Source organism: Leopardus geoffroyi, chromosome C1 (genome assembly GCF_018350155.1).
Source record: "Leopardus geoffroyi isolate Oge1 chromosome C1, O.geoffroyi_Oge1_pat1.0, whole genome shotgun sequence".
Taxonomy (NCBI): domain Eukaryota; kingdom Metazoa; phylum Chordata; class Mammalia; order Carnivora; family Felidae; genus Leopardus; species Leopardus geoffroyi.
This window is the reverse complement of record NC_059328.1, coordinates 148456739-148472989: the sequence shown is the minus strand read 5'-3', so window position 1 is coordinate 148472989 and position 16251 is coordinate 148456739. Positions and strand designations below refer to the sequence as shown.

The following is a 16251-nucleotide window of genomic DNA, read 5'->3' as shown; positions in this document are numbered from 1 at the left end:
TTCTTATTGCAACCACATAGATATTGAGGTTGAGACAGAGAGGCTAAGCATCTTGCCTAAAGTCACTCAGCTAGTCAACAGAACACTCTGCTTTCAGAGCCGGTATGCTATCCCACTTCTTGTAGAGTGAGTATACAGTCACACTAAGCACGTACACTTATACTCTGCTTTTTCAGATAACATCACATTGTTGGAATTTGGATGTTAACTGATTGGCTCACTGTTTAGGATCCTTTTTAAATGTGCATTCACGCTTGTAACATATAGAGACCAACTTCTTAGAATTGGTTCACATGGGGCACCTGGGTGGCTCAGTCGGTTCAGCGTCCAAATTTGGCTCAGGTCATGACCTCACAGTTCATGGGTTTGAGCCCTGTGTCGGGCTCTGTGCTGACAGCTGAGAGCCTGAAGCTTGTTTCAGATTCTGGGTCTCCCTCTCTCTCTGCCCTTCCTCCAATCGTGCACCCCCATCTCTCTCTCAAAAATAAACATTAAAAACATTAGAAAAAAAAAGGAATGGTTCACAAAGCAACAAATTTGTGGACTTTGCAGAATGAACTATTATACAAAATGAGTAAAATGAATGCTGTTTATAATAAACTCTAAAAAAAAATCTTTAAATTAACAACCTAGTGATCCTTCTATTGCCCAGTTGTTAAGGCCTAGAGTCTCTCTTGGTCTGGGAGCGCTCTATGTATTAACTTGCTTGTCCACTACAAGGGGCAACTTAAACCTGCACACACATACACGCCACCCGTTCAAATGAATAGTGCCATAGCAGGTGTCAGAGAGATACAAGCACTGAATGAGACGTGGTTTGGTGTACAAGACTCTGTACATGAAACAATGTCTTTTTCAATGAGTTTACCTGTGTCAGACACTGTGTCAAGAGCTTTATATGCATTACCTCATTTACCTTGACTATTGCCATATGACGTAGGCACTACTCAATAACATTTGATAGAGGTAAGGAACCTGAGATTAGTAATAAGTGATAGAGGTGGGTGAAACCCACCCAGGTAGTCTGTATGTTGCCTCCACACATAAGGAACAGAAAGCAGAGGTTGTGAAGCAGAAGAGTGAGAGAATGTAACATATATAAAGTCACATTTATAAAGAAGAAAACTCTGGTGGCCAAGTAGAGAACATATTAGAATCAGAAAATATTAGTGGCAAGAAGACTATCCACACATTTGCTCAAAACAAAATAGAGCCATCCTGACTTCTCTCTTTCCTGTATTCTTCTTGTCCAACCTATCAGCAAACTTTATTGACTATCTCTGAACTATTTCATATAAGCCCAACCCATCCATTCTCTTCGCCTTGCCTGGCCCATCTAATAGTCTCCTATGTGCTCTGTTTCAAATATCACTCCCTTACCCCATCTACTCTTTGCCTAGCAGCCAGATGATTTTTTTTGAAAACTGAAGCCAAGGGTAAGAGGGAGATTCTGTCTTGGGGGACAGTCTTAATGACTTAATTCTTTTTTTTGTTTTGTTTTGTTTTTTAACGTTTATTTATTTTTGAGACAGAGAGAGACAGAGCATGAACGGGGGAGGGGCAGAGAGAGGGAGGGAGACACAGAATCTTAAAACTGGACCAGGCTCTGAGCTGTCAGCACAGAGCCCAACGTGGGGCTCGAACTTGCGGACCGCAAGATCATGAGCCAAAGTCGGACGCCTAACTGACTGAGCCGCCCAGGTGCCCCAATGACTTAATTCTTAATAGACATTAAGAATACCACCAATGCCAAAAGAGGCAGGAAAAAAAGCACACAATTTGGAGTTAGACTGCCTATGTTGAGGTCCTAGGTCCTTCATTTACTATGTGATTTTGAAAAGTACTTAGTTGTTTGGAGAACTACTTTCCCCATCTGTATAATAGGAACAAAACAACTATCAGTTGTACCTTCTTCTTTAGGTTGGCTGTGATGATTAAATTGTGATTGTGTATATTAAAATATTTTCCTTTTAATTATGATATGGATGTTTTGTTAATATTCATCAGCCCTGAAAAAGGAACTAAACAGGGTCACTCTCTATAATAAATTCCCTTTTATATATTGAAGCTATGTTAACTATTTCTGGTCAAAATCTGTCCAAAGCCTGTTATGTAAATCTGTGCTCTAATTAACAGACTGCAAGGAGTGTGATTTAATTTTTCCTTGATGACTCACAATCATAACAAATACACATTTTTGTCCTCTTTAAGTGGCACAGATATGGTCAAGATTTTCTGGCATCACTGGGGTACCATGAGGGCCAGACTCCAGCTGGAGATGGGCAGTTAGGCTTGGTTGGCATCAATTCCAACCCCGATTTTCAGCAGAAATTTACCCTGGAAACACTGCTATCAATTCATGGGCTGGTTGGATGGCATCAATGTCTGCCAGGATTTGCTTCATTACAATCTAAGCCCAGACTTCTGTGTTCAGCCATCATAGAATAACTGATCCTGGACTTGGCCTTTTCACAAAACACAACCATGAAATGTATGTATGAAGGAAGTGTTTTTAGGTCCTGGACAACACATAACACAAGAATGTAATCTTGGGGGACCGACTTAATGACTTAATTCTTAACAGACATTAAGAATACTACCAATGCCAAAACAGGCAGGGAAAAAAAGCACACAATTTCAAGTTCCTGAGAGACAGGAACCATCATAGCAGCCCCATATTCCCTGGCTTTCTGCCTGAGGGTATTTTTTTGCATCGTGACATAGGAAGCTGGGCCCATGAAGTGGAGCAATGATGGACTTGGTGAGCTGAGGGAGAGAAGTGAGAATTGAACATGGTTGGAATTTGAGGGGCAGGGAACTGGGAACTATGTAGAAGAGATTCTACAAGTCTACAGGAGGATTACTCATAAGTCTTTAACTGAATGCTGGACCGTACACGTCCATGACACATGCGTAGGTCGGATGGAGTAGGTGTTGCAGGACAGAGCTGAGCATAGGCCAGTGACTATGATCTTCCAGCCCAGTCAGACTGTAAACCTTCCTGATTACCTCAGCATTTAATTTCCACAAAGAACTACACCAAAGAGTGGAAGCATATGCTAGGAGTAAAACAAGTCTGAAACAGACCCTTCTCAGAAGAACAGAACCAATCTTGACAGGATCAAAAGCATCTGTCAGTAATTTAGTTATCTGCCACAACAAAACTCAGAATCCTAACAGGTCACAACATAATACAGAGTCCCTACAATGTATCATCCACAAAAGTTAGCATATGATTTAAAACTGCTAGGTATAAGAAGAAACAGAAATGTGACCTATGAAGATGTAAACAAAACAAAACCAACCAACCCCAATAATAGAAACAGACCCAGAGCAAACCCAGATGTTGGAATTATCAGAGGACTCTAAAAGGTCATTATAGATGTGCTCAAAGATGGAAAGGAAAAGATGTATACAGGGAGTGAATAGATGAAGAAATGTCTTTAGAGACATGGAAACTATTAAAAAAAACCCCACCAAATTCAAGTATCTGAAATAAACAATTCACTGGATGGGCTTACCAACAGATTGTGGAGACTACAGAAGAAAAGGCAGTAAATATGAAGATAGATCAACAAAAAATATCCAGTGTGAAGAATACAGAGAAAAACTATTTTAAGATATACACAGAGCTTTAATAAGAGTAAGAGCATGTAGTACAATAATGTCAAGTTACTCCAGAAGGAGAGGAGAATGAGTTTGGGGCAGAAAAAAAATATTTAAAGCAATTATGGTTAAAAATGTCCCAGTTTTGATAAAAATCACCAGCCAATATTCAAAGAATCTCAATGAATCCCAAGCAGGTTAAATGTAAAAAAAAAAAAAAAAAAAAAAAAAAAAACCAAAAAAACCAAAAAACCATAGGTAGGCCTGTCAGAATAAAACTGCTGAAAGTCAAAGATAAAGAGAAAAGCCTGAGAGGCAGCCAAGAGAGAAGATACATTACATAAAGAGAAGAATGATATGAATAACGTCTGATTTCTCATCAGAAACAATGGCGGCTGAAGACAATGAATGACATCTTTTTAAAGTACTGAAAGGAAAAACCCATACCTGTCAATCCTGAATTTTATACCTAGCAAAAATATCCTTTAAAAATGAATGAAATAGTTGTATGGAAACCAATTTGACAGTAAATTATATTAAAAAAAAAAAAAGAAATAATGGAAACTCAGGTGATTCATTCTACAACCCAAAAATACTCATATAAAAATGATAATACTGTAATATTTTATAAAATAATAAAGGTAAATAAAAATTAAAAAATGAATGAAATAATAACATTTTCAGATAAATTAAAACTGGCAGAATATGTTGCTAGCAGACACGCAACACAAGAAAGGCTAAAGGAAGTGCTTAAAATGAAGGGAAATGGGTCGAGATGGAAACTGGAATTTGTAGGAAGAATACATAGGATGAGAACTATATTTGGTAAACATACAGTAAATATAAAGACATTTGTTCTCTTAATTTCTTTAAAACACAATTGACTATTTACAGTAGAAATAATAACACTATATTATGGGTTTTATTATGTGTGTAGAAGTAAAATATTTGACAATAACATAAAGGTCAAAGGGATTGTACATGGTATTATTCTGCTGAACAGCACAGATTAAGTCCTGCTTAAAAGGAACACCATGAATGCTATTATTCTTTATGTTGCTATTGCTTTCCATAGGAAGTATTTTTGTTACTACTTCTAGATGTGTCACTTATATTACTAATAAATTTTACTTCCACACTCAACAACTATTAAAAAACCCCACAGATTTCCATTTATATGGAAAATATTAATAACTTCTCCAGTCCTATAAGAAATTTTTCAGGCTAATTATAATACAGCATTAAAGGTAAAGAATGTGGGCTTACAAGTGAATAGAAATCACTTCAAGTTTGCTATTTTCAAAACTAAAAATTAAAAGCTGTCATGAGCTTTTTACTTTGGTTTGAATATTTAAACTTCAAATTCACCTGGATTCCAGTTTCATCGAGACTGGATTATTTTATTATAAAATAATCATTTATTCATCTTACAAAATGCATTATCAGTTAAGTTTCACATAATCAAAGCTAGCCGTAACAGTTTTATGCATTAGACTACAAAATTATCATACTATGAATAGCTGAAGTGTATTATCATACATGAAATCCTTATTTATCATGAATCAACTCGTAGCAGAGGTCAAATCTTCAGGGACACCTATTAAGCTCAAAGCTCTAATCACACTTCACTGTCTTTCTGGATAGCTGTTCTTTTTCTCTGCAGGTTCAGCCGAGGTAAGGTCTAAATTGCGTACAATTCAAAACCCTTTTGGGAAATTCCACATCTATTAGGGTGTCTTAGTATTTTGGCATTTTGAGGATTTAAAAAAATGGAATCATGTGAAAAAATTTGTGAGTCAATTATATTGAAGGTACTGTAAGACAAGTTATTTTAAAACCCTTAAAATGACAAGGACATGGACTAGTAGAACCAAACACATGTGTGAACTATAAAGAATTTTAGGCAAAAGAGTCAGAGTGGAGTGATTTTAGTGAAGCAATGGGCTCCCACTCAACTCAAGAGTACCTGTAGTTATTTTGTTTAAATGACCAAAATCTCATTCACATTTTTAATTCACATTCACTAGAATAAGTTGGTAGGTTGCTAAAAATGAATTGATAATTATAACAATTTTCCAGTAAAACAACAATTTGTGGGCGAAGAGTGAATGAAATCTTGCTAATTAATATATACCTTAATATAACACTCAAGCTGCTTAAAATGTAGTGATAATTCCATTCTTTTAGAAATTAAAATTCTTTCAGTTTCTAAATAATCTTTTTTATTTCCTAAATATTTTAAGTGGCTTTCATTAAAGATGAGACTACTTTTCAAAATCAATCAAGTAGTAAATGAGTCATACTCATCTTAATAAAACATTCTTTCTACATGGCCAAATAAAATGAAAAGGAGGAAACATGTATTACTGGCCAAATATTTTTTGCTTATGTGATATGAGAATGTCTTGTAAACTACTTTCTCCTAAATGGCAGAAAGCTTTTCAAAGGACCTAGTTAATAAAAGCACAACACAGCACTGACCAGTAGGATTCAAAATGTACACAACACTGGTCTTTTCTAGTTTAAAACACCATACATTTTTTTTCGGAAGCCCTTATCTAAAAAGTCAGTCAGGATTAAGGAAATTGGGTAAAATGATCCTTTAAAATCATGCGTATATATAATTCAGACAAAGAGGCTAACCCAGGGAGTGTTCCTGGTGAAGCACTTCAGTGATGAGTGCCGCAGATAGTGTGTGCATTCTCTAACTTGTTAAGGCATCGAAAGAAGGAATCGATCTTTAAGATGAAATTAACTTCAGTGACCTACAGTGCTAAAATACAACTGGAAATACTAGAGATTAGGAGTTAACTGATAGTATCATAGACTTGGCAACTTGAAAAAAAGTCAGACTGAAGGAACCACTGATGCCTGTGATACTGTAGCATCCTGGAGATTCATAACCAGTACTTGCCTGGGGTCTTTCTGAATGCTGTCTATCGATGGGGATCTTGTGGTGCCATCATCAGCTGGCGCTGCGTGCTGAAGCCTGTTATAATTGCACTCTTGCACTCGGTATTGTATTGGCCTGTAGGGCTCCGCGTAGGTAGCTGTTGTGTTCAGAGCATAATTATTTCTTTGGTATGTAAGGGTGCTTCGTTGGCTGGATGTCCTTTGCAGATTTCCAACACCTACTAGAAAGTCAACATTTTTCAAAAGATTAGTATACTTTCCACAAGGTGGTACTTTTCCAAGGAAAACTATTTTTAAGAAAGATTATAGTCTTTTGGGGCGCCTGGGTGGCGCAGTCGGTTAAGCGTCCGACTTCAGCCAGGTCACGATCTCGCGGTCCGTGAGTTCGAGCCCCGTGTCAGGCTCTGGGCTGATGGCTCAGAGCCTGGAGCCTGTTTCCGATTCTGTGTCTCCCTCTCTCTCTGCCCCTCCCCCGTTCATGCTCTGTCTCTCTCTGTCCCAAAAATAAATAAATGTTGAAGAAAGATTATAGTCTTTAACAATTATGTAAATTGCTTTATAGATTTTTACCAGTATTTCCAATGTAGATTTTAGGTTTTACCAGTCTAGCTTATCAGGGCTAAAGAAGGCACTTAGATTTTTAATATACACAAACTATGTCAATTTTATTGACAGAAAAGAGCAAAAATAAAACTATAAATCTGCCTACATGATTGATCTTACTATGTTTAATAAGATTTTGTAACAAAAATGCAAGCAAGGGGCGGCGCCTGGGTGGCTCAGTTGGTTGAGTATCCAACTTAATTTCGGCTCAGGTCACGATTGCATAGTTTGTGGGATGGAGCCCTACATGCGGCTCTGTGCTGACAGCATGAAGCCTGCTTGGGATTCTCTCCCTCCCTCTCTCTCTCAAAATACTAAACTTAAAGAAAAAAAAAGTGCAAGAGAGATATAGGAAAAGAATTAAACTATTCCAAGAAATAAATGTCAAAATGCCATAATTTTACTTAGCAATAAAAAGCAGTTATTCAAACCTGTAGATAATTGAGATGGTCAAACTGAACACTTAGTGTACACAGGTTACTTATTTTGAGACACATTTTATTTATAGAACTTTGGATTTTGATAATATTGGGAAATTTATTTCGTAAGAAGGCTGATACATCAAATTCTTCTCTAGGTACCCTCTTAAATTTTTGCATGAGGCTATATATAGAGGTATTGTACACTGCATATAACATTTCTTTCTTAATTATTACAGAAGCTATTTCTCCAATAATTGCAGACATGTTCTTCTCCCAATTAAAAGATTTTAATAACATTGTTTGTTTCTTAATGCTATGAAAGAAATTCCTTGGGAGGAGTTCCCCTCTATTTCTAGACAGAAGGCTGAATCACTAATCATTTAAAAAAGCCAATTAGAACTTTAAAAAAATTCCTTAATTTAGAGAACATAACAAGTGAAATATTTCTTGACTAATATCTATTAAAAATCGGTACATTCTATTAGAAGAAAAATCCTGCAGTGAACCAAACTGTCAGTTTTTGGTAAAGAACCAATTCAAATATAGTCTTCTCCCTCTTGGTATTCTGGGAGGCATACATCCTAGAATAGTGCCTTTACTTTATGTGTTATCATTGTGGGCATGTTCATTTGTGGGCATGTTCATGGATGCACTATCTCTAAAAAAAAAAAAAAAAAAAAAAAAAAAAGAGAGAGAGAGAGAGAGAGAAGAAAAGGCCTCTTGGGATTCCATGAACCAGGCTGGCAGCACAATCTGGCAGCTCATTTGGCCATGGGCCATAGCTTCTGCTCTGTCAGCCAATATGGGATGGCATAAATGTGAGAGTGGGGGTGCAAGGGTGTGATGCACTCATCCCTGTTTTTATAAATGCAGCTACTGTATTCTGCCTCAGACTGAGTCCATCATAAGGAGTATCTCACATTCTACATGTAGACATTCAGAGGAAATCTAGTATCTGAAGAGGAGTAATACCAAATACAGTTGGGATACATACATGCTGAAATAAAGATAGCCAAATAACTCATAAAGGAATCTTCTGTAAATACATATTCCAGGCAACAAAAACCACAAAGAAATATTCCAATTCGGGTTTTCCTTTCTGTGTCTAACATGTTTCTAATGCAAGGAGAGTCATACGTGTAGCTCTACAAACTTACTTGTGAATTAACAAACTAATCACTGCATTCATTGATTAGACTAAGGTGAAAATATATCACCTATAAATAGGTACAACATGAACTTGTGTTGTACTGTTTATTGATCTACTGTGATAGCTGGTTATCTGACAACTGAATGGGCAACATGATTTCATTCTAACAGGGGACCAATCTCAATAAAATCAGTCTGCTCTTGGGCATTGCATTTGGGAAAACCAGCTAAACAGCACTAAGGCCCACCTGAGCCTGTGCGATACAATGCTGTCTGTGATCCTTGGAGCTCCACGGTCCCGTGGTTTGGGCTGCGGTACACGGGGCTGTAGTAGGTCCTCCCCTCATATATAGGAGTGATGTGCAAGTCAGGAGACACAGCTGAACGAAGGTCTTGCCCAAGCTGGCTGTGCTGACTAGCGTAGGAACTCCGTAAGCCTAGAGGCAGGAAAATTACATCATTAAGAAATTGAGAAAATTGTGGACAGGTTAAAAGACTTAATTAATAGGACCTAACCAATAGGACCCAATGTTAAGACTAAACACTGGACCTGGTGAACTTTACAAGAGAAGGATGCCAGCTATGAAAGGGATGTTATATACATTTTTTGAGTTAAACTTTCTCTTGGCGGCAAAATAAAGGTAAATTTTGTAAGAAAAAAATTATTGTGTGGTTTGATACTCTGAAATTCATTCCCCAACTGTAAGCTATTTTATGGTGGTGACCAAAGAGAGAATGCCCTCTTCTGTGGTTACATGATTTTCACAGTTAAAACATAAAAACAATGGTTCACGTCATTCTCTTTTCCTGCTCTGCAGAACTGGACAACCATCTCTTTGGGGGCAGGGCCCACCATGTCCCACGCCTCTTTAAATCTCAACATCTAAGACAATGCCTATGTAACAGTGCTTAGTGAAGGCTGAGATTCAAGAACACTTCTGAAATATATCTCTCAATTCACCCATGATTTTTCAGTAAAACATGAAATTTTATGTTACAAAATTTGGAATATTATCAGTGAAGCAATAACATTTATTTAGTATTATGAGGTATTATTTTACTATTTGTTATCACTGTATTTTTCCTTTAAAAAAAAAAACAAACATAGCTGTTTTTGCAGGAACCCACATACCAGATTCTTGTTTACCTTCTTTCTAGTGCAAAGGAAAAATACAAAGTTAGTACATTCACATTAGATCATTTGAAATATTCTTTCATTCAAATTGCTAATAACTAAAGTTTACACATGGGATTTGTGATAAAAAAAGTACAGTTCAAACTCAAACATTTTATTTGCTTAAAGAAAGTGAATTACTACATTCTATGTTACGATGCTCAGAAGTTTGTGATCTGTCATCATTAGTAAGGAAAATCTGTCACTTGGTAAGAATAGTAACTAAGGTTACATTCCAAATATGAATAAGAGAAAGCACAAACATATCTGAAGTCAGCACTTACTTCCTTTTAAAAAGATTGCAAATAATTAACACAGTAACTAATTACAAAAAGACAGGTTCATTCATATCCTATTAGCTCAGTTAATCATATCACAACAAAAAGCAAATGGGCCTGAATATGAGTGATAATGTTGCTTAGTGAGGAGTGGCAAGAAAGTTTAACACGTAGAGCTCCTGAAATGAATGATTATTACCTACCCTGGACAGCAAGGTGACATGGTAAGAAACTAAATGAACCAATGTGGGCATTAGCTACTGCTCTCCACTTGCCAAAATGAAGATCAGAGGCTTAAACAATTATGTAATTGGGAGATTCTCCAGCTAAACTTCATTTCAAAACCAAGGAAACTGAGAGCCCAAAAGGAAATGTGATTCATCCCCATCAGAAAACTAACTCCTGGTAGGGCTGAGAGGAACCCAACACTGGACACAGTGAACCCTCTGGGTTCAATAAGACGTGGTGCGAGAGATCTGGAACTCGATAGAGCCCCCTGTGTTCACACAGAATTAAAGGGCAAGTTTAGCCCACCAGGGGTCCATGGAAGCCAATGTAACTCTAAAGATGATACCATGATTGTTATCGTAAAGTTCTCATTTGGACATTTCAGCTTTTCATTCACTGGCAGATTTCTCATTCTTCTTAGCAGAGGATAAGCTCCATTTCTTTATGGGATGCATTTTGAATGAAAGTGCAGGCATTGTATTTGTTAATGGTGATATAAAGTGGGCAGGTAAATGTACCTGGTCCTTGGTAATCTTCTCAATACAAGGTGCTATTTTAACATTCAATAAAGCCACAAATACTTGTGATTTGCTGTGATACTCTGTAGATCACTCAACACTTGGGCACAAACAAGCTGAGCACTGAATGCTCATGAAGTTGGCTGAACAGCCATGCCCTCAAACAAAGCATTTTGCACATAATCAGAATGTTATATTCTCACTATGCAAGAATCTGGCTGGATTCTTCACTGGAAACCATGCTACATGATATGATTTATAAATATTTGCAAGTATTTACTATAATTTCATGGGAAAGGAAACCAAATGAGCTTGTTGAGAACCATAAAAAGTATCCAGCAACTATTCACTTGTTATAAGATTATTAGTGAGATGAAATTACTACATGTGACAGACTGAAATGGGAAATAAAAGCCCTAGAATTATAGTGAAATGAACATTTATAAATGAAATGTTCATTTCACTATAATTCTAAGGCTTTTATTTTGTGAGTAACATAATCTTTGTGAGTAACGTAACAGTGATGGCTACTAATTTTGTTCACCTGCTCATGCATGCAAACAAAACACACAGTCTTACAGATTTACATTTAAAAAATCATAAAATTACATAGCCTCCATAGATTAAGTAAAATGATTAAGTGTAGAAAGTCCACTGTAACTTAGTGTCTTTTAAACTGGAAGATAAGTAAATATGTTCCATAACTGTTATTAGAAATAACTTTTCCAGAAGTATTTATGCAAATTTTTTATAACCTTATCTCCCCCTCCAAATAATGGAAAATGCTGATCTACAAAATTATTTATGCAACCAATAGTTTCTATTTGCAATTCCACAAATACACATTAGTTTACCTATTACAATGACATATTCCCTGTGATTTAAAATCTTTATATTTAAGACATTGCAAATAAACATAAATTTATCTCCCAAATAGTATTCTTTATATTCTCAAAATTTTTCTTGACATGCTATGATTTTACTGAAATGAATATTTTAGGGCAGAGATATTTTTCTGTTGTAGGAAGTAGTTTATACACATATTGTATCATCACGTAAATTATGATCACCAAATATCCAAGTGTCTGAATCTATTAGAAAATATTGCTTCAGGCTTATCAATTAACAGGTTATTAATCCTTTGAGATCAAGAACCATAATAAATATCATGATAAGCACATGGCTTTTGGAAGTAAGAATGAAAGAAAGGAATTCACAAATTAGGATCCACATTCAGAATAAGCAGGCGGGAGACAATGGGAAGACAGAGCTTTCCTAGAACCTTTATAAGGACACCCTTAGCTTCTTTTCAAGACTGTAGTAGATTAGGGCAAAAAATCTGTGATAGCCTAGCTCTAAACATAAAGTCTAATTTCACCTGTGATGGCAGAAGACAGGCTTTGTAGACCAAAGAAGATCATCCCTCTCAGGGTTAAACATAGAGACAGTAATTGATGTGCTCACTTCCTTCCTGGGTTTCCACTTCACTCTACGGCAAACATAGATTTCTGCATAGCTATTCTATATGTACACTGGGGGGAATACAGAAATCCTCAGAACTATTTATCTTTTAAGGTTTCCTTGGGAGACAGAATTTCATAAATGATTCCTACCTCACTTTGCTGCATACTTTCAGAGGCATGCCAGAAAATATCTAAGTCAAGTACACTCCTCTGATGACTGAATGAAAAAGAGGTGGTTTCTCCACTAGGAATTTCTTTTGAGCTCAAAATCTAGTTCAATATGAATTCTTCATGCAAAATTATTCAACTAGAAAATACCTTTCCCAGAAGCCATAAGGAAATGATATTAATTTTGCTATACAAAATATTAAAAACTTCTGTAAATAAAAAATACCAAAAACAAAGTCAAAAGACAAGTTACAAAATAGAAAAAATACCCGAGAAGTATATTACTAGAAGCTAATTTACTTCAAGTATAAAAAGCTTTCATAAGTTAAAAATAGACAAAAAACCTAAACTTGTGGTTTGGAGAAAAGAAATAAAAAGGCTGATAAACATGTAAAATCTTCAATATCAGTCATAACTCGATAAAGGGCACTTAAAACAATGAGGTACAGCTTTTAATCTACGACATTGGCAAAGATGAGGCACTCTGACAATATGCAGTGCTAGTGAAGGTTTAGGAGAACAGATATGCTTAAACCTACTGGTGGAAATAGAAATCTGTGCAACTTCCCTGGAAGGCACGAGGTAGGATAGTATTTCTTTAAGAATAAGCACCTAGTTTGATCTAGCAATTCTACTTCAAGAAATGCATCCCACAGTTATCTTAGTATCTATGTGCAAATATGCAAGGCCAATACAGAACTAGCTACATACACGTTACATTGTTGTCTCTAATGCCTAAATATGAAAAAACCTAAATGTTAATAAGGAAGAGATAAAATAAATTATAATACATCTATAAAAATAGGGTCCTAGGCATCTATTGGCAGAATGGAGCTTTCAGGAATATTAAAAAAGAAGATATACATATATATTATACATATTTACATGGTATAAGATATATACAATATATAAATATATAATAGAATCCCATCAGTATAAAACACAGTGAGTGCACATTTGTAATACATACATATGTAAACACACATTCTTTAATTTTTTTTTACCATTGTGTACATGTTAAAAATGTATTTTAAAACACTAACTAAAGATAAATTTCATTTTGATAAAAAGAACAATGCCTATACATTATGTGGGAAACCCTCCATGAAAATACCCTGGAGGAAATGGCTATAATATCAGGCACCTTGCTGGTGTCTTTCTGACTTAATCCGAATGGCATTTGAAGGTAATCATAAGAGCTTTGTGCATTTCCCACTGGGATGCTAAAATCAAGGCAGTAGGTGAGAAAAATCCATATTCTGTATCATTAAAGCATTTCTTTTAAAAAAGCTAAATATTTCAAGAGATATTTCAAGAGATTTTTTTAACATAACTTAGAGGTTTGGATATAGGTAGGCCTACCTGGTGAACAATTTTTCATTAAAAAAAAAAAACAAGCAACCCCCCACAAACCCCAACAAACAGCTTAGAATTCAATCAACGTTTCTAAAATGCAAAAAAAGTACTTTTTATATCCTAATATTGGGAGGGGGAAAATGCATTCATTGCAAAAGATTTCTGGTTGATATAAATGTATATATAGTTTCATGCATTAAGAATTATAGAGCCTGAAAGACAAGTCAGCCTGAAGTCAGCAGTATAAATTTTGAGATAAAACTATGAGCTTTTTCCACTTTATCATGCTCTGTTTCGGTGACGACTGCACAGAAGATTTCCTCACCGGGCTTTATGTAGTGCTGTCACCTTGAACTCACCTGTCAGGCTGTCTGGCCGAGGTGGGACCATCCTTTCGTAGATTTCATACTGCTGCTGTCCAAATTGCTCCATGTCGTGAACAGTCCTTTGCAGTGAAGGTCCCAGATGTTGTGGCACGGCAGTCATCCCTGAGCGTTTGGGGGACGACGACCCCACCTGGCCTTGGGATGGGGAAGCTACTCGAGTCTGTGCATCCATCAGGGTCAACGGGGACCCTACTCTGGCGGTGGTTTGGTACTGAGGGGTTGGTCCGTTGGGATTGGAGGTCTGCCGGGAGGTGACTGACCCAATCCGACGTACAGCTGTTGGGGACGCGGGTCTCTGTGCAGAGTATGGAGATGCTGCCCGCTGAGCAGGTAATGTGGTTGAGGAATATGCACTGGGGTTCAGTGGTCGGGAGTCTGTCACTGATGGAGAGCCAAATCCACTACCCAGAGAAGTTCTCAGTGACCCCCTTGAAGGAGACACGCCTGTGCTGATAACATAAGAAGGAGACTGTGCTCTAGATGGAACTGAACTAACTCTTCTCATGGCCCGATTGGCTACTGATGGCTGATGAAAGGGGGGGGAAAAAAGAGAACGGGTTTATCCAGGGTTTTGTGTCCACTGTCATTACAGAACAAAATGCACATAGCTCACTACAGAACATGAATTCACTGCTCATTTTAGGCGTCTAAGTTTCTTTCCTTTTTATGCTTTAGAGCTGGATATTAATTTGTCCTTATTGTGCTTCTCTTGGTCTACTTTTTTTTTTTTTTTTGGTAGTTTAACCTCTAACTTTTTCCCCCTCAGAATCAATTAATAAAGAGAGATCTGAAGATACTTAATATTCCTTTTTCCTTTGTCTTTATATTTTTTACCCTCTTGCCTATGCATTTTTCACAACAGACAAATGTTACATTGCCATTTACAACAACATGGATGGACCTAGAGGGTATAATGCTAAGTGGAGTAAGTTAGAGAAAGACAAATACCATATGATTTCACTCATATGTGGAATTTAAGAAAGAAAACAAAGAAACAAAGAAAAAAGAAACAGAGGAATAAAAAAAACCAGATCCTTAAATACAGAGAACAAACTGGGAGTTGCCAGAGGGGAGGTGGATGGGGGGATGGATGAAATAGATAAAGGGAATTAGGGAAACACTTATAATGATGAGCACAGAGTAATATGCAGAATTGTTGCATCAGTACACTGTACACAATTTAAAAAATGCTGGATTGCAAGTGTAAAGTATCACTGGATCAATGTACTTATTTTGTTCCCTGTGAGTCAATATTTTTGGCCATGGTAAGGCATTTGTGTAAAACAAAACAAAATTTGAATGTACCAATCTAAATGTAGCTAGAGGAGGGTCTATAATTTTTTTGTCCTTATGGGTTGGCCCCATTAATGAAAGGAATGTGATCAAATGTGGAATAAATGAATGTCTGGATAGGGCCTGGGGTCCAAAGCGCTGCTCTGTGTATCTATTCTCAAGGGACAGCTCAGTTGCACAGGTTGCCCCCTTGCAACCTAACTCTTCAGCTCTAGGAACAAAATCAACTTACCTTAAGTTAAAAAAAAAAAGAAAAGAAAAGAAAAAAGAGGTAACATGACCACTTCTAGGGAGATAAACAAATATCTGTAGTTAAGATAATTATTATTCAAAAGTGTGACTTCAAACCAGCTGACATAAAAATTCACCTAAGCCGATAAACTCCTGTAAACAGTCTAAAAGCTTCTCACACTTTCCCATCAAAGCATCCCTCATGTACTAGGAATATGATGATTGGAGAAGAAAAAAATAACATGCACTCTATTTTCGTTTGTTTTAATATAGAGATGTTTCTCAATACTTAAAAATTTCTTCTAAACTGTTGAGCCAAAGTGCCAAAGTCCTCTCCTGTTTCTCCTTTGGCACTGGGAAGCCTGACCCATGGCAGTGTTACCTTCAGGGCTTCCTCTACAACATTACGAGAGGATTAGTGTCTGCCTAACTTCTTGATCATCTTGGCATTTTTCAGTTCCAG

General features: G+C 36.6%; 1 protein-coding gene across 14 annotated transcripts in view; it reads right to left on the bottom strand.

Annotated features, from left to right (window-relative positions):
- PKP4 (plakophilin 4) overlaps window positions 1–16251 on the bottom strand; it is a 239789-nt gene that overhangs the window by 42105 nt on the left and 181433 nt on the right. For 10 of the 14 annotated variants that reach the window (XM_045479902.1, XM_045479908.1, XM_045479915.1 and 7 more), the window contains 3 exons: window positions 14238–14790; window positions 8942–9130; window positions 6521–6740 (listed from right to left, as the gene is read on the bottom strand). In XM_045479902.1, coding sequence (XP_045335858.1) covers window positions 6521–6740; window positions 8942–9130; window positions 14238–14790 — 962 coding nt within the window. The remainder of the gene's footprint in view (window positions 1–6520; window positions 6741–8941; window positions 9131–14237; window positions 14791–16251) is intronic. The other 4 variants (XM_045479912.1, XM_045479909.1, XM_045479905.1 and 1 more) reach the window with 1 other exon arrangement.